The 19,982-nt window shown below is 33.6% G+C and overlaps 1 protein-coding gene across 2 annotated transcripts in view; it reads right to left on the bottom strand.

Moving 5' to 3' along the window:
- LOC108721569 (neural-cadherin) overlaps positions 1-19,982 on the bottom strand; it is a 79,318-nt gene that overhangs the window by 5,714 nt on the left and 53,622 nt on the right. Inside the window, exons 11-12 of one of the 2 annotated variants that reach the window (XM_018446182.1) lie at positions 19,732-19,737; positions 15,485-15,675 (exon numbers count right to left, since the gene is read on the bottom strand). In XM_018446182.1, the coding sequence (XP_018301684.1) occupies positions 15,485-15,675; positions 19,732-19,737 (197 nt within the window). Of the gene's footprint in view, positions 1-13,336; positions 13,809-15,484; positions 15,676-19,731; positions 19,738-19,982 lie in introns of those variants that run through there. The other variant, XM_018446183.1, reaches the window with a different exon arrangement.

The raw sequence follows: 19,982 nt of genomic DNA, 5'->3' as shown, positions 1-19,982 counted from the left end.
CAAAAATTAATAGAAATAATAAATCCAGCATGTTTTTAACAATATTCTTAATTTATACATGCTACTTTTTTTTCTCATAATTAAATCTTCTTCATCATTAAATTCAATAAATTTTATTTTAAATTTATTTCAAATGACAATATCGTTTAATTATTAAAATATTTCATAAAAGCAAAAACTGTAAAAACTTGTTCTTAATTATTTATAAACATATGTACTATAAAAAATGTAAATAACAAATATAACCATAATGAATATACCTATATTATAGTAGAAATTAACAGGAATAATAAATATATCTAGCATTTTTTAACAATATACTAGAGTGTAGTGTTCATTTAATTAAATATTGTTAATGACGAGAAAGAAGTCAATTGTTAATTCATCCATAGGCACACAAAAGGAATAGCAATTGTTTTGATACATCCTGTACATATGTATATTGAAAATAAGTTATTACTGATATAATGAGAGGAAAAATATCTTGAAATAAAAGTTCATCATGCGATGTGTCGCATACGCGTTCATTCACGCGCGAGCGTATGCGTACACGACCAGAGAAGAGAGAAAAAGAGAAAAAGACAAGTAAACGAGTTAAACGTTCGATCGTCGTGGAAAAAAGAGACTCCTTCGCTGGAGCGTATTAATACATCTAGGATAAAACGAGTGATAATAGTTCGACAATGGATTCTCACTGATCTCTACACATTAAGCATACGCGGCAGCGGCTCCATCAACCGTATCTTTTTCTCATTATCTTCAACATCGCTCGGTACAACGATCGGAACCGGTATAATCTCGGTGATTAAAAGAATTTCCGAATGGTGTTGTGCAAAAGTGGGTTAATCCGCGAAATAAAAAAGAAGAAAAAGGAGTTATACATACAGCTGGACCAGCAACATGAAACTCCGCATTTCAAACTTAATTTACTGAAAACTACTCTGCTTACAATGAGTTAATCCGCTTTTCCATAACACCGTTTTCTTCTATTCTACGCACGAAGCTGATCTCTTTATTATGATACCTAAAATGTAACGATTAATATACGTTTTAGTTATTATTTCTGCTATGTCGCGAAAGTTAAATAAGTATTAAAATTATACCGGTCAAAATTAATTAATACGTATAGTGATCAGTGATGATTTTACCTAACGCGCCGCACGTCTTTTGCTTCCCGTCGTCGCCCGTTCCTTTTTTTTGTTTCCCTTCCGTTTCTCTATTCGGTGCGCTTGACACACAACTGCGCGTGTGTGTATAATTATAAGATGTATTATATTATACACGTAAACAAGAGCGAACTCTTACCGAGAAGTGATCATAACCCTAGGCAAAGTTCACGCAATCAAAAGGCACACATTTGCTGCTCTAGCTACGTTCCCGTTCGCTCACGCGGGCCAATTACTATCCACGACTGTTATCGCTGTTAATTTGGTGGTAGAAGTGTTACAACCCTATTGTATGTGCTGTGTTAAAATGCACGAGTTGGAGCGCAGAGTTGAGCTTCGTGAATGAGTGATTCGTCGATCAGACTGTTATCCGGTGATGTATTGTTATCGTAGTCTGTAGACTGTTCTGCTCTTGAGTAATATTATATGATAACTTATTCTCTCTAAACTATCTTCACTTAACTGCAAGTATAACTGTTGAAATTTATTAATGTCAGAAAAAATTTAAATTAAATGCATTTCGCGCGCGCGCGCGCGAAGCGTGATTTTTTTATATATGTGTTTTCTTCTATATCTATTATTTTACTACAAATATAATTAATATAATATACATTAATATAATACGTATTAATCTGTTCAAAATTTAATCAATTATTACTGATTATATTGATTACACCAATTTAAAAACTAATTTTTTTTTCAGTATAACAATATTAATATTTATGTCTGACAATAACGAATTTATCGCGACACGTGTTATTCATATCTCATTAATAATACAATTATATTAAAGAGCTGTCAGTTTAATAATGTAAATAGATTAATCAAATTCGTGAAATTCTATCTGATGACATTAGGTATATAAACACCACGATGACATTATGATCGAATTTAAAATGTAAAGATTAATATTTATATATATTGAAAAAGATAAGAAAGTTCTTTTTGCTGCAGGAGAACAGTATGATAAATTAGCATTGTTACTTGACGATTATTGCATTATTATAACATTCTTCACGAAATTTATTTATTAATCTAATATTAAATATGTCATAATTAAAACACACTCTGATAATAAAACATGAAATGTAAAAACTAACATTGCAGATACACATTGTTAGGTAAAATTAATTTCAATGCTAACGTTGAATTAAAATTGGTATATTACGTAAAACACTCCGTTAACTGCAAAGTTTATTTAAAAGGCAGTTAGTGGATATAATTAATTAACAAATGCACGTTACAACCAATTTTTACTTAAATAACTTATCATCAAATAAAAAGATATTGATATTTTTGTAATGTAACTATTCGATATTTTTTAGTAATTTATAATACAATTAAATTATTCGATCGAAAATATGTGGCTATTTTTATTCATTTAAATTAAATCATTTTTGTAGATATAAAATAAACCGCTAATTAACGAAGTCAATAAACAGAGTGTAGATATTTATGCGATCAAATGTTTAATTTTAAATTTTAGTTTTAAATGTTTGGTTTTAAATAAATCATCGAAATTGTTCTTATAAGAAAACTATGTATAATGTATAAAATATTAATTAATATCATAATTGAAAATAAAAGATGTGGAATAAACTTCTGCCTTTGAAATCTCGCTCGAACAATTATCGCGCTCCAAGGCAATGAAAATTATACAGAATTCATTAACAACAATTAGCTTTCATTTACTAATTTGTGATTTGCATAGTAATTCATTCGAAATTAATTATTTCGCGATTATGCATAATCTCCTAATCTCTGATTTAAATTAAGTTAAATTAATTATCATGCTGCTAAGTATATTATGTTGAATAAATCGAAATTTATTTTGCACATCAAAAATTGTATCATTACAAAATATCAATAGTATAATTTTATTTAATTACATAGTTCATCATCAAATCAGTATATGGTATAAATTGACTTAATCTCCATTTTGTAAATTTGTTAAATATTAAAATTTTCTCAAGAATATAAATAATTTTTAATGTATTTTAATTAAACAAATATCTGGGGGTTATCTCAAGGATCTCTCTCCTAATTAGCTTCTGAGAAACCGTAACAGTCTGATTCAATATAACCATCCGCATGTCCGAGCTCTCATCTCATTGGTCGAACGAACCGCACGGCTGTATTACATGCGTGTTCGATCGTCCGCTCGTCCGGTGTGTACCGTTTATACACGCGCTTGCGCATGTGTGTTACGTATGTATACATGTGTGTGTTATGCATGTGGTGCGTGCGTTCCTTGTTCCGCGCGTATGAACGATGTACCGCGTGTACACATGGCTTTAGACAGCCGTCGTGTCATCCGTTAGACGTCCACGAAATACTCATTGATCCGAAAGGATCTCGCTGTCTCCCGAAAGGAATTTCTCCCTGGTTCAAAGGGCGTATGACAGAAATTGACAGCGCCATTTGTCAGTTCAAACACGAGCATACATATTGACTCTTCCGCAAGATATTCTAGAACCGCCGATCAATTTTAATAATTCATTGGTCAATTTAAAGAGAGTTTGTTTGTATTTAATTAGAATATCTTCGAGGAGAAATAGTTTTTAAGTTATAAAAAATAAAAAATGAGAGAATGTTTGAAAAATATTGAAAATGAAAATGAGAATTTTCTTAATTAAACTATATACTTCAGAAATTAAATGAAGAAATATTGTGTTGTTTACGTTATTTTAAAAGGTCTTTTCTGTTTCTAGACTTCAGTTAAAGATTTAACTATTAAGACATTTAATATTGTAATAAAGTTGCCACATGATAGTCTTATTCTAGGAAAACTCTAAATTCGCAAAGCAATCTATTATTAAAATTGTAGTTGGATCTGGAATAGTCTATATATAAAATGTCGAGAAAAACGGATAAATATAAGGCGAAGAAAAATAAAATTCTTATTTTCCTCGACGATTTTTCCTTAAAATTTGAGCGGTTCCTTTACTTTTTAAATCTATGATCTTAAATATCGAGTGAGTTATGTGGTGAGAAATTAAATAAAAGATTGAATTTTGCTATTTTCTCGTGTTGTTCGCGAAAATTTAATTCTTTAAAAGTGATGGATTTTTAAATAGATCTTTTAATTTATGAAATGAAAGAATTATTTCAGAGAATATATTCTTATCGCAACTTTTCTATAAATGTGATTCTCTCTTTCTGGATGTAACCTTTATATTACAGAATTTTGAATTGAACGCGTTATATTTAATAGCCACTCGTAAAAGTCAAAGTTCGCTCTCGCAGACTATCCCTTTTATTACATATGATTTACAGTACTGTATTAAAATACCTATATAAATGTCAACCATAAAATCCTTTGCGCCTTTTACAGGAAGATTATTGCAAATATAATATAGAAGCTACACTAAAACGGGAACAAAACTTAAAGATTTATCTGCACTTTACATCTTGTTGTAATGTATACTTTGAAGAGATTTCAAATACAAATAAAAACGAAATCGTGTAACTTTAATTATGCAGCAATCATCAGTACTTATGAATATACTGCATCTTTTCGGAAATTAATGCGATCTTGATGAATATCTTCTCATGATATAAAGTCAAGAGGCAGATAAGACAGTATATGATAATGCAATTTGATGACGTACCGTATAATAATTTTGATGTCGTAACTTTGTTGGTTGAATTGTATTTTCTACAACTTCTCCGTATTATCCATTATCAAACGAGATACATATATAATTTCTATTAAACGAGATTATAGACAGTAACTCGTGAAAATTAAATCAAACGCATCGTTAAACACACGCGATCTCCGGTTCGTAGACATAAATCCTAGATTTTAAGAGTTAAATGTAGCAAACGTCTCAGCTATTGTACATCACGCTTAACGAGATCTTTGAAAGATTTAATCTTCGGGCATCACCCCAGTAGCGCCGTTAGCGGAACAAGCTCGTTTGTGAATACGCGAGTATCTATTAAGTGCTCATGTTTCGCCTCGAGCTCTCAATCATTTACGCGGCGCCTTGTTACGTTTTAAACATCGTCGCGTTTAAGTTGCCCGGAACTAGATATCACGAAACGTGCACTATCTTCCGTTCTCGTCGCTTAACTTTGAACGGAAAGCGAGTTTCAGCATTAAAATGTCATTTCCTAGGAATTCTTAAAACGTCATCCGGATCTTAAGTCACGTTCGTCGAGAGAGAGAGAGAGAGAGAGAGAGAGAGAGAGAGAGAGCGTATCTCACGAACACGTTTCAAAAACGATTTTATATTCGGATTTACTAGAAATTACGTCAGAGCAAAGATTTTATTTGAAAAATATGGAACAGATAGTTTCACGCGGACACATTTCAAGCAACTTTATTTAAATACCTATACGTGAAAGTATATCTAAATTGCGGAAAATGGCACTTTTATGTGTAGTTAAAAGAATTTTTCGTGAAAAATGTTGGCATCTTTTTTCTGGAGATGATAAAATTGGCGTAGCTCAACATATTTTACGATTAACACCTCTTTTTTACGTCAGTCGTATTTTTTCTGATCTAACGTAAAAATCGACCAATGTTTCTCTTTCATTGCGATAGCTACCAATATAACTGGGGTTGTAAATCCTGTTTACTTAATCATCTTTATGCTGTGTGTTAATATTGAATGAATAAAGTCGACTATATTAACGAATCAAAAGCGACTTTATAGAAATTTTAACTTTTGTTAAAATTTAACATTCTATTTATGGAATCTGAAACTTTTATAATTTTTAATTTAGTGTAATTAAAGAGAAAATTACACATGAAAAATCGATGTTCTATTAAAATTGGGAAAAAATTTTGTCATACTTTCATAATTTACAAGTTTATTTCAAGTTTGATGTTTTATGTTGAATAATTCTACAAAAACTTTTCAGTCTTGCATCAAAATAACTTGGTTATTTTTAAAATAATAAATTTTCAAATTTTAGAGATGGAAAAATTATACCATTATAACCAGAAACACTGATAGCAAAAAATCATATATGTACAGAGTGTAAATATTTTATATACACGCACAATATAACATATATTCTACTGCACGAAATATATTGACAAATTGTTGTGAAAAATTATCAACAAATTGTTAATTATGTACAAAATGCAATTGCATTTCACGATAAAATTCTCTTATATATATTAAATATATTCTATTTATACATTTAGTCACACTTATGGCAATTTTTCTCGTGATTCTATGATTGAACTATTAGTATTTCAGATTTTTGTCGATAATCCATTTACTATATATATAACAGGAAATATGTATTTCTTTTTTTTATGTTTGTCGTACCAAAATCTGCAGGATGCCGAATGAAAGCTATGTGTCAAACCGAGTATATCGAATTCTGCGATTGGCAGTGATGATGAGAAATACCGTGATATATTGAACGAACAGAAAGTAATATTGAGAGACACAAACATTTTTGATCATTAAAACTCGCGAAAGGTACTTTGTCGCAATTTAATAGAATACGAAAAATGGCAATTTTTTTCGTCATACGCAGTGTGTACATCGCGTCGCTTTTTCATATTGACAGGCTGTCAAAATTGAATTTCAAAATAAATTTCTAGCGAAACTTAAACGCGCACACACGCACACGAATATGAAATTCAACCTGTGCCATTATAAATATATGCTTAGCATACTCATGATCTTTTATTCTCAGCACATTTCTGATTATAAGTGTATTTTTTTTATTTGTAATACGTGTGCAAATATATTGCTTTAAAGTTAATCAATTTTATTGCAAGCTCTTTATTGCAAAATTGAATAATAACATTGGAGGTTATATTTATATTGTCTTAAAACAATTAATGCATATTATAAATTCACGAATCTCGTGATTTTCAATCAATTCCAGATATCCTTCCTTTAATAAAAATTTTATTTAAAATTTTATTATCAAAAACATGATGAAAGTAATAACTTTCAATTAAATTTACATCAAGTAAACAACCATTGGTAGTTGCAACGACTGCAAAAAATTTATCATTAAAAAAAGACAGGAAATCTAGGACATAATATACAGCATATCAAATAACGGTTAGAATGATTATTAGACCGGCGATATTGGATACTTCATAGCGAGATTATTTCGATCAAAAGATAATTTTTGCAATATCGAAACTGTTCTGAAACACTCATTTAAAATTCGTTTAAAACATGGATACATATAGTATACAGTAATATCGATAAAATCGAAGCAGCTTTGAAACGCGCGATTAATATCGCGGAATATATGGCGATGCAACTCGATCAAATTTCAAGCTTGTCACTAAACACAAAAGGTTCTAACAATGCCGCCATTTATTATATTGCATCTTTGGGAGATAAATTGCAACCAGCGATATCATTACATATCCTGCACTACTGGAAAGCATGTGTTCTAATTTTTACGGTTCACAATCAATCAAATTTAGCTCTCGATTGTTGTTATCTTCTTATCTTATACATATATACATACAGTATACATTAATAGATAGAATGATTTTGTTGAAATATTTATAAATTTAACTAGATACAGATCTGAAAAATAATTTTATATGTATAATTGAACACAGCTAATTGTAAATTTTTAAGTAATATTTATCAATATAAATGTCTTTAGGAATAGAACAGACGCGTATCTTGCGTTTCTAATATCTCTACGTATACACACAAATGTAGACATGTAGATTTATAAAGCATCTGAACAAATATTTTTCCCAATTTTTATTTGTCAAAATTTCTTTTGCATTTATCTCATTTTATTATTCATATGTTGAAAAAATATATTTGCTGAAATTGAGCTGACAAGAAAAAGACTGCCTCATGGCTTTAAAAAGCATATTGGTTTATCTTCCGTACGAACGTAGGAAGTTACACATTGTTAATGTTGGCTCACATGAAAACCCAGTATCTCGTAATATCAATATTGATTGGCCGTTCTCCGTTTGGATAAAATCTCAGTTTTTCCGTGAAATTAATTCAATGCTTTATTAATCACGCGACCAACACACGTGTAAAATAAATTCACGTACAACTTTTTGCTGATTAATTCCGATTGCTCGTTAGCGGCGTCATTCAAGCCGAATGTTAATTTAGGAGAATTTCCACATAACATTACTACCGGAATAATAGCGCAACTCGTGTCTCTGACAAATGACGCTCGTACAGCGATTTTAATTGCTCGTTATCTGTCGGCGACGTCTGACGGACGGTATAACGTTTCCGTCGAGTTGTGTATACCGTATAGTCTCGGTTAGTATGATAGTACAGCTCATAAGCGTGATTCTTAGTCCGAAAGTTTGCATATTGTGAGTGTGTGAGTGTGTGCACGCAGATGTTGTACAACTACGTTAAGTATGTGGGCAGTAAGCGAGCTTGTAGAAGTAAGACTGTCGCATAGAGTGATACGTGTAATTAAGTTATGATAAAAAGGATAAAGTTAGAAAACCTTACAACCCCAATTTGTGCATAACCACCCTTGAACCATTGGTGCGCGGTGATGATGCAAATATGTTTGTGTGTTGGTACGTATGTGTATCGTGTAATTTTACGAATGCATGAGCATATTATTAAATAATTCCAATACAATTTTATCTCCATCTTCCGAAAAATCTATCATCATTATAGAACTTTATAGGCTTTATAGAATTTTTGTCAGTACATATATTCCATGTAACATACACATCCAATTACATATAAATGTAACAGCTGGAGATATTTGTTGCGTGACAACATACTCGTGTTTTCAAAAGAAATGTTTTCTTGTAACGATAAAATCGTATTGGAAAAATTTGTGTTAGCTTACTTGCCAGAGAAATGTGGGAAATCGATAATACCGTTTTCATTTCGAGTCTCGAGTGAATCCATAATGCTTCTCTCTTTTCGATAAAGAGAAGAATAGAGATAAAATTTCTCGCCTGTCCGGTACGTTTCGATCCGCGAGCGTCACGTAGCGGCGCAGGTCAATTAGCAAATGCTCTTGCTCGCTCAATTTTAATTGAAGAGAAATATATGTATAATCACTACTATACTGTCCGACGTGATACAAGACGGTGACTTCAGCAATCAAAGATGCTCTAACTATGTTCATCAACTTCAATCTAAATCGTTACTCAACTTGCTGTCGAACGGCGTACAAGGTCTCGCTGACAAAAAGACACTACGAGAACACACTACGCTCTCGAAGAATAAAGGGGCAAAAAAAAGGAAAAAAAAAACAAAAGAAACCAGAAAAACGTGATTACACGTCGTAACCTAACGTAAGGTAAGCAACTGACGAAACATGCCCAAAAATTAATTACGGCATTCATGAAACGTATGTCAATGATTGGATATTGAATGAGTATGCATGTCTTGGCGACGAACTAAGATGTGAATCGATAGCGATAACGGACAAATTGATAAGAACCAAGGAGGAATAAAAACGAAATGTATGTACATATGACATACTTGGGTAATATGTTCGACTGCGACTGCGCGAAGTCAGGCATCGGGGGGGTCAACGAAAATTATAAACTGCTCTATTATTTGCGACCGCAGCTAATACTTAACTGACTCACCGTAGATGATGGAGTCTCAAAACGAGCACACATAAACGAAAACGAGACCAAAGTAAATTTTGAAAAAAGCCAATCCGGTGCGAAAAGAATGATGATATAACTCAAACAGAGGAAGTAACAAACGAGGCACGCATGAATAATAAACTATGATGAGAGAGAAATAAGAAAACGACAACGGTTTGGTCAAAATCAATAATATATAATCCAGGGAAGCATCTATTCGTAAAACATGCCCAAAAATATGTTTACGGCACACACAACAAATGTATGAAAGATAGATAGATAGATAGCTAGAGAGACAGAAAGTTCTGCGTCTAATTCCGGGCGCGAAAGTTCATCGTGATACAAAATAGCTGGCAAATTACTGTAGTATACAATATACGCTATTGAATCGCAGCGCAGAAACAAACACGTGACTTAAACACCCATCGCTCGTTAACGCTGCGGCTTAACACGCTGTATGGCACGAATTAATGTTAATGCGTTTCTTGCTGGGCCGCGAATTCCCGGTAAGAGAAGCGGATTATCGGCGGATAATATTTTAGTGTGTGTGTGTGTGTATGTGTGTGTGTGTAATAATTATAGCTGATGACACATCTTTACATGGAGGCTCGTGTGCGTGGCACAACGTTGATGGAGAAAGTTCGCGGAAAATGGCGGACTAAACGCGAATAACGAAACGTTTTGCTGCATCCCTTTCCAGCTGCCATTAAAGCAAGGTCCTAACGAGTAAACTCTCCGGAATTAATCCTCCGAAATGTCACTAACGTTACTAACAGCCCGGTGTGTGAAATTTGTGGTATCCGTCAGAACGCCGCGTCAATGCATAAAATCGGTAAAATCTAGCTCAATATGAATATTTATTATTACTAAGAATATTAAGCAAAGAAATCCCATAAGAATTTGTGATTTTATAAAATTGACATTTTTTAAAAATCGTAACAGAATTTAATCCGAATAAAAATTATTAATTTTTGTTTAATTAAAAACATAATACGCTATATAATAGTATACCTTTTTTATATAAAAGAAATACGTAAAAAATAATAATTACAAAATTATAAAGGATTATAGAATTATAAGAGAATTATAAGAAAAAAATATTCTGATATACGGAAATAATGATTTTGCTAAAATATCTGAAAATTTAGCTATTAGATCTAAAAATAATTTATTAGACCATCAAAATAATTATATAGGAAACTCAAGAATAATAAGCCATGTTACAAAAAATTTGATATTTTAGCAACCAGTTCGAGCGTCCTACATTACCTACATAATTATTTTGATGATTCAACAAAATTATTTTTAGTTATACATCTAATTAAATTTTTAGTTACTCCAGCAAAATCGTTCTTTCCGTGTACAAAGGATTTAATTTGTATCATGCAAAGCGTGTTCTCTTCATAAATTCAAGCCAAATTACAGCTTTGCACTTCCGATTATACATTGGCATTGCTTCTTGCTAATATACTCGCGAAGAATCGAATTGGCGCGTGTTCAGATGCGATAAGCGGAATATTTGCGTGACACAGAGTACGGAACTCATACACTGAATTTACAATAAAATGTATTATCTTGCACCGACAACGCGTGACCGTTGCATCTGGCACTTCTCGTGCAGCGTGTACGTATGTAATTAGCCAATACGTTCTCGCCGGAAGTCCATGTGTCTCCGCGAGAGACCACTGTTAAAAGCGGTACGTCAAGCGCAAACTACCCATTACTAACGTTTTTTCGACACGGCTTTTGGTATCCCGCTACAAAAAGACGCATTTGCACCAGTCAGCTATATTTTTCCACCAACTGGCTATCACGCAATCCGACATGACTTATTCGCTATATTTTTTGCAAAGTCATATATTATGAGAGGACCTCACACTAATTATATGCAAAATTGTATCCCGGTGAAATGACTTAGTTTTCACATATAATGTAATTTATAATGTGGTGAATAAAAGATATAATAAACACAAGTTCAATAATGGATAATTTTTGAGCTATGATGTATCAAAGATGCTCTGTTAGCACAAATTTTCATTTTTGGCATCATATATTTTCAGAAATTATCCATTATATTATTGAACCTTGTGTCTATGACATTTTTGTTCACCATACAAACTATATTATATGTGGAAATGTTTCATTTCACCAGGACCAAATTTTTCGTATAATTAGTATGGGATCTTTTGAAGTAAGATATAAAATGTTTTCTTTAATCTTTATGAAGCAATGAATGTGATATATGATGTAAAACAATATATACATATCTATGAAACTGATAAAAATTATAATACTAATTGTATTACAATATAATTTTTTCTCATCTTTTTTTGATCATAAGTTACTAAATACATTCTATTAATGCAATCGATATCTCATGATTTGTAAAACTGTTGTATTTGCTCTTCTTGTTCATGCGAGTTAACAATAATTTTTATGCTACAATGCACTGAAAAACAATATACTAAATTTTAATAAGCATTTCTTTGAATAGTTTAAAGTAAATACTTACTAAATGTAAACATATATTTATATTTGATATAAGAACCATTAAATTGATTTAACTATAATTTTTTTTAATAAATATTTATTTATTGTAAATAAATGTTTACTTAGTACTATTCAGAAAATTTGTATCAACATTTAGTAAATTTTTTTCAGTGTAGGCGACGAATAAATATTATTTACCATGATAATAACACGGCTCTACTTGTGTCGATTATTACGCAATAATAGGATTTTGCGCTTTGTTCGAAGAAATGCACTTTAGTAATAAACGCGCCGAGGTACACGACACGGCTCTTCCTCAAACCGTTTCTTACATTCCCACGAATTACGATCTACAGATGAAAAGCGGTTGCGTCGTTTATTCAATTTAGTTTACACGGGAGAGACGTCTTACTGACGTCGTGGTAGGAAGAAATTAAATCTCGCTGTGCGGAATTGATTAAAGCACTCGTGAAACGATGAAAATAGCTTCATATCTGCGTGTTGAGATGCAGCAAAATGTTTCAAGAACATAATCCGCTTAGCTGAGTCTACATAATCGCATTGTTCGCAAGTGCGTTTACGTTTAAGCCGAAAGAGATAAAACGCCAACGCTAACGAAACCGATATCTCGCAAACGGTTACATATATACGTGCACCGCGCCTAAATATGCATATACATTGGTGTGTCCTGGCCCGTTTGAATACGTCTCGCGTGTTTGTATAAATGCAAAAGACTCGAACGAGAATGGCTCCGAATCTGAAGCGATGGTTCCTATGCAGTTTCCCAGAAGGGGAATCTAGAATCTGGAATTTAGTACTTATCTTGAAAGATATAGCCAAATATTTTAATTGCTCTTGATATTCGCGGTAGTCAATATAAATCTAGTTACGGATATCTACAGAAATAATCTTGCTAATTTTTACCGTCATTTTATTCTCATCGAAGCTAGGTGTTTGTTACTTCTTTTAGAATTCTCTTAAAATTGAAATACCTCGATATTTAAACTTTCTTTACACTACAACTCTCGCTAATCTATTTCCAAGTTTCTCGATGCGCCAAAAACCATCGCTCTAATGTCCACGTCCTACGCCGAAGATCCTCCAATATTCTCCACGATCCTTGATCGTCCCCTGTACACTCGACATTCCGATCATGTCTTCAACCGAGTCAACCCTATATGCGAACATAAGTGTATACTGCGTATGCTTGCGAGCGAGCGAGCGAGCGAGTTAGTGGCGCGCGCCGCCTCTGCGAGTCATGACACGTGTGTTGTGTGTATGAGTGTGTTTGAGATGCGTGTAATGTGGATTCGTACACAATATCAATTAACGTGCACAAGAACAATACTGCCACGAGATTGCGTGCAGGGCGGGTTCGTGCAGAGAGCCGCACGGAGCATTGACAGTGTGACAGACCTGGCTTTAATAGACACAACTTTAGCCCCGACGGCCATGTTCTCTTTAATGTAGATCGGGCCATACACTACGTGGTCCCATACGGGCGGATTATTCGCACGGTCCACAACGTCAATCTGAACCTCCACCGTTCGCGACAAGGGTGGGTAGCCCCTGTCTTTGGCCATCGCTTCCAGCTTGTACGTCTCGCGCTACGGCCAGACCGCGTGTATAACAAACGGGAACAAAAAACAACGGTGTTAGTGTCAAGGCGCCAAGGCCCGTGGCAGGGGGAGAGTGCATGGTACATGTTGCTCCCCGTTGTTCTTTTCGAGAGAGGAGGGGAAGAAGCTTCTCTCTCCCTTGCATCCGCTGGGCAGTCACTCGCGGACGCCCTGCTTCGGTTATCCGCCAACGCCTAGAAGGTTTTGGCGCGAGCGCGAGCTCGCATTATGCACGCACCCTCGTGCAAAATTTGCACGTTCGGTGAGATTATAGCAAAAGCGCCCGCAATCGCGATTGCGATGCGTGGTTCTCGAACAGTACGAGCTCCGGGTGACGAGCGGCGTGATGGACGATCGACGATCCGCAACCTGTATTTCTGCGCGAGAATATCGCAAAGGCACAGCAGGTTCTCTCGCTACATCCTTGCTTAAACTATATGAGCACGCTAGAAACGTCTGTGGATCACCGCTCCGCCTTTCCGCATTTGCACAATTGTGGTTGTTATTGCGTATATTCGCTATGATCCGCGTGGTGATCGCTGCGTCTTCGGAGTCTTTGAAGGAGCATGATTCTTGTCACTCCTTGTCGAGTGATTTGTCGAGAGTCTGTTCAATTTTCAAGTAAAGTAAGTTTAGAATTATGAAATAAATCTGTTAATACAGTAATAAGAGATCTCTACCGATTGGTACCGTTTAATGCAATTTACATTAACAGTCCTGTAATTATCTGTTGTAAATTTAACTAGAAAACAAGAAGGTCTGATTATGTGGTACTTCAAGATCAACTTGAAGATAAAGATTTCTCTACGGTAGTATCCATGTGACTGTTAATAAATTGAGAAAAAACTATAATATATAAATCAAAATATACATTCTCGTGAAAAGTTTCATAAATTTCCTATTTACAAAAAAATGCTAACTATTCAGCCATTCGAAAATTGTAATGTGATGTAATCAGGACAATAAATTTTAAAACTACAATTATCGTTTATTGATGATATTTAAAACTTACTCCACTTAGAAATTAAAAGACTCGATTTCCGAATGATTTCTGCCCGATTGAACCCTCGCTGCCTTCAAATATCGTCGAAGAACGATCACCGCGGCTCGCTACAATACATATTGGGAAAAGATAGTGGTAGCAGTATAGTAATAGTAGTTGTTGTAGTAATAGGAGAAGGAGTGTCCGCCAATCAGCGATCTACCGCGCCGCGCTTAACCATAAGTGCTTCCGTAACCAAAAAGAGGAATAAGATAGTATGTTCTGTAAAAAGAATGTATCTAAAAAGAGAAATAGATAAAGAGAAAATAAACAAAATAGAGATTGAATGTTGTGATAAGGTCGGAAATAAAATAGAACAAAGATAAAAAGAGAATCCAGAGAATAATCCAGAGTGTATCAGAGAGTAAATCCAAGTGCATAAAGGAAATTAATGGGACAGAAAGACAAATACAATACGAAAGTAATTGAATGGAAAAGAAACAAAAAGAGAAAGATAAAATAAGTTAGGGGTGGTCAACAGAGGGAGAAAGAGAGAAAGAGAGAGAGAGAGAGAGAGAGAGAGAGAGAGAGAGAGAGAGAGAGAGAGATAGGAGGGATAGCACTGCATGGCACGGCACGGCATGTCACGTGTCTTGTCTCGGTCATGTCGTGGCATACAAACCTGGCTTTCACCGACGTCACTACAGTACCCACTGTGACATTTTCTTTGATGTGAATGGGGCCGTATACATTCGCATCCCACACAGGTGGTTTATTGTTTCTGTCTACGACGTCTAACTCAACGTCCACGTCTGCGGACAAGACTGGCATCCCTCTGTCGGAGGCCCGTACTCGCAGGCGATAGCTGTCACGCTAGTGGCAAAACATTGGGCCGTCAACTTATAGGACATTTTCTTTCGGGATTTTATAGTTGGCGGTTTTTTTTTGTTTTTGCGATTTTGTTTTCCGTTTCGTCACTCTTTTTACTTTTCTTTTCTTTCGTTTTTTTATTCGTTTCTTTTCCGTTGGGAGTTTACGAAAGAGCTAAAGGCGTCACTCGGCGTCGAGCGCGTCCATATGAGAAAGTACTCTCGATGGTCTTTCTTCTTTTTATTCGCGAGTGAAATTGAAACGGAAGAAGAAGAGAGAGAAAGACGAACAGATAGAAAAGATAGATAGAAAGAAAAACAGAGATAAAGGACCGTGCAGTCTCGTAGGTATCCTGGTGGACATGGGTGACTCCGCTGCGTGTTACCTCGGTGATAAATTTACTGCCTTCCTAACGTACAAATCCATTAATTTTCCTAATAATTTTTGCCCAATTTAATACAAGTGCTTCGCTTATATAAGAACAAGATTTACTGCAATGAACTCAAACATGCTGTGAGGTAGTTTTTTCGTGAGTAATTACAAACATACAGTGGCGTGATGATGACGGTGATGATGAAAGTCATGATGATGATGATGATGATGATGATAATGATTGTGATTATAATGATAACGATGAAATACTACATCGCCGACTTCTGTTGATTAACAAAGCAATGGCAATATCGGTATAAACATTTAGTAATTAATTTTAATTAAATAAAATCAATTTATAATTAAATCAAATTTAATTAAAAGTAGATTACGAAGATCATAGACAAATGTAGACGATGTAGTTGGTATAAATGATACCTACCTGTCAAATACACACGCTTGCATATTTGAGCTCATTGCTGTACTGACTGTATTAGTTGCTTAATGCAAACACATTTTTATCAGTATGATGTTATTTGATTTAATTTGATTTTATGACAAAAATATTTGATAATTGCATAACATATATCGCAAATATTAAATTAAAAAATTTTTCTAATGAAAAAAAATGCATTTTTCAAAATCGTTGAATACTACGTTGATTGCATTAGGTTTAAGTGAATGCTGTGCTTATCCGAGATAACACGAAAGCGGAAGATATACTAAATGTTTTAGAATTGCTTCCTTCTATCTATAGATTCTTCGATTAAATATTTTATCTTAGTTAAGTTAATATTTTATCTTATTTTTATCAAATGCCTTATAAATATTTGATAATTACATAATGCTAGATTCTAAAATTCTAGATTCTAAGATGTTAAAATAAAATTTTACTCGAGAAACGACAAGACTTTTCGCACCTTACTATATACCTATTTTGTGAATGTCACTTTGTCTTTAAATAACACAAATTCTTAATAGAGTGCCTACAAGCATCAGAGAATCTATATTTAAAAAGTAGCAGATATTTCTAAATTATCTAGTATAATAGAATGCAATAGCGGGTGAATAGTAATAGAAGATAAATATTAAAATTATAAATATTAAAAGTTATATTAAAAACTTGCGTGAAAAATTTAATAAACGAAGATATAATAATTTAGAAAAATTAATAGAATTAAATTGAATTGAACAACTGAATGAAAATTTTATTTTTAAAGCTTATAATCTTTAATACTTTAATGTAAAATTCTCTTTGACATTCTATTCACCCGCTGGTCTTAAGGTAAACATCGACATTGCGATTTATGTTAATAAAAGCGCCGCATTATAACAGTTATTTGGAAACCGATTCTACAATCGGCATCTTTTGTTCCCAAGTGAACATTTGTTTGTCTATAATCGGGATCTTGCTATCTCATAAGATTTCTAGTAACGAAAACTATCAGCACTCTTCCTGGAACATTAAAAGTAATTATTGAAGCTGTTCCAGTAAAATGGAACTAGATCCCTGTACAATAGTCAATATATCCAACGGACGATTTAATTAAATATATCACAAATAAAATATGTACATTTTAATCACAATTCCATTATAATAAATACGCTGATTAATATTTTAGAAAGTGCTGCTATGTGAAATACGGTCACAAATGGTGCTATTACAAACTATACTAACATAAAATAATAAAAACTCAATATTATGTGATTTTAGCGAAGCAGATCGTATTTAGTGCACAATTAATTAAAAAAAAAACTGATTATAATGGTATTATAAATTAATTTAATTATAACTCTGAATTTGTAATAATAAATTTACTTAACTAAAGACCAATGTATTCGAGAGTTTTTACATTAAGATGCACCAAAAAATGTTAATTTTTAACACAAAATAAAATAATTTTTAAATTCCTCTATTTTTAAGTAATTTAAGAAAATGAAATTTTTTTAAATTCAATATGTAAAGAAAATTTAATATAGAGAAAGATATCCGCTGTTTACATTAAAATTTGTGAAACGTCCGTTGGATATTCAGCACCGCGGACAAATTGACAGATCACTGGTAGCGCAGATTGGCACAATAGAGGCATCCTTCACCTACGAATACATACGAGACCAGGATGAAAGAGCGAAAATAGACAGCGCGGTAGCACGTGTGTATGTACATAAAAAATACATCGCGCGTGATACAAAGAGTTTCGAGAAATGCTCGAAAAGAAATTATTAGATATAAAAATATTTAATAGAAATTGAGCAACAAGAAGAGAAAAAGAATAGAGCAGAATAAACAGATAGAAATAGAGAGAGAGAGCAAGAGAAAAAGAGAGAGAAAGAGAGTGACGTCTCCGAGTGACAACGATAACAACACAGAGGCGAAAAATCATCGAAACGATAGAATGTTGAATAATCGAACGGAAAGGCGCTCTAGTATTAGCAACGAATATTATACTTTTCTTTTGCGCTGGTATAACAATGGTCACATCATGATGTGTCTCGATGCAAGGTGTGAAACACAAGAATATAGATCCTACTTACTGGAAAACAGCCCTTTTTTTTGTCATCATCAAATCCGAAGAAAGTAAATGGTGCAATGAACACAAACATAAACAATAAGAAGTTCAAATTAGTTTCTTTACGAAATCAACCAATGCAGGCATTTTCATGCAAGCGAGAATGCGATAAAGAGGCATCAGGAGACGTGGAAGGGAAAAGAAAAGGCGGGATATAGAGAGATTGGTGACAGAGGGTGAATTGGTGGAAGGTTTTTTCGGGGGACAGAGTTAAGACGGGGAGAAAAAAAATTATGACGACCCCTCGTCTGATTCGTTCTCGTTAACGACACTCAAAAACCGATGGACGTTATTTCTGATCGTCGTGATAGTTAATCCGCACGTTTTCGGCTTTCCTTTCATTCCGTGATTACTTCCGTTCACTTTCATTCTTCCCGTTTTCGTCACGACAGTGGTATGCCGCCCCAATCACAGAAGAAAAAATGTCACACCACGGACAGTTCTCTTATGATCTATACATATGTACACATATCTATACATTGGTAAACGCTCTCAATCAAAAATACTTTTCATGTTCTTTTCCTTTTCTTTGTCAGTCACGTCGTGGTACACCGGGAGAATAGGATGAAAATCGGGAAACGTCAGAAAGAGAGAGAAAGTATATTAGAGAAAGAGAGAAAAGAAGTAGGAAAAGTGAAACGTAAAAAAAGATTTGAAATATAAATTATCATGTCATGAACTAAAAGAAATAGTAATTAAACAAGGAACGCAGGCTTTGTCTAACATACAAATCAATTAAAATAGATAGAAAAACTTATCAAACTTATAAAAAAAATCATAGCAGGCAAAATATATTCAGGAAAAGTAATTATCGACATTTCAACAAAATGCAAAACATACGGAAAAATACTTTTTTTACAAAAAGGAAAAAGATAATGATTCAGAAATTAGAGATAGACGTAAGTAGAAAAAGATAGAGATAAAGATAATGAGAGAGAAAGAAAGAGAGAAAGGATGGATGTAGGAGCGAGAGCGAGATCCGTTCCTGTAAAGGAATCAAAAACACATTCATATAAAATATGCAAGCATTGTCAAAAATTGTTTATGTCTGATGCACCACAAAATGCGTAGAGGTTGAAGTACACCGTACGTGGGGCTCAAAAAATGTTGTTCCCACCTGCTCCTGGAAGTTCAAAAAACATCACTTCCCTTTTGAAAAACATTCACAATTAATAATGTTAGTTGATTAATTAAAGATCATTAGTTTCCTCCGAACGTTTCCATCTCTTTTGTCATGTCTCTTATCATTGTTTTGCATCTTTCCTTTCCATTTTTTTCCCGTTTCTCCACAACGCGTAACACGTACAAAAATCACATATATCCTTTTCTTGGCTACTTTTGGGAAAAGTATGAAAAGTGCACACGCTC

The sequence above is a fragment of the Mycetomoellerius zeteki genome, unplaced genomic scaffold, assembly GCF_001594055.1.
Source record: "Mycetomoellerius zeteki isolate Tzet28-1 unplaced genomic scaffold, Tzet1.0 scaffold174, whole genome shotgun sequence".
Taxonomy (NCBI): Eukaryota; Metazoa; Arthropoda; class Insecta; order Hymenoptera; family Formicidae; genus Mycetomoellerius; species Mycetomoellerius zeteki.
This window is presented reverse-complemented; position numbering and strand designations above follow the sequence as displayed.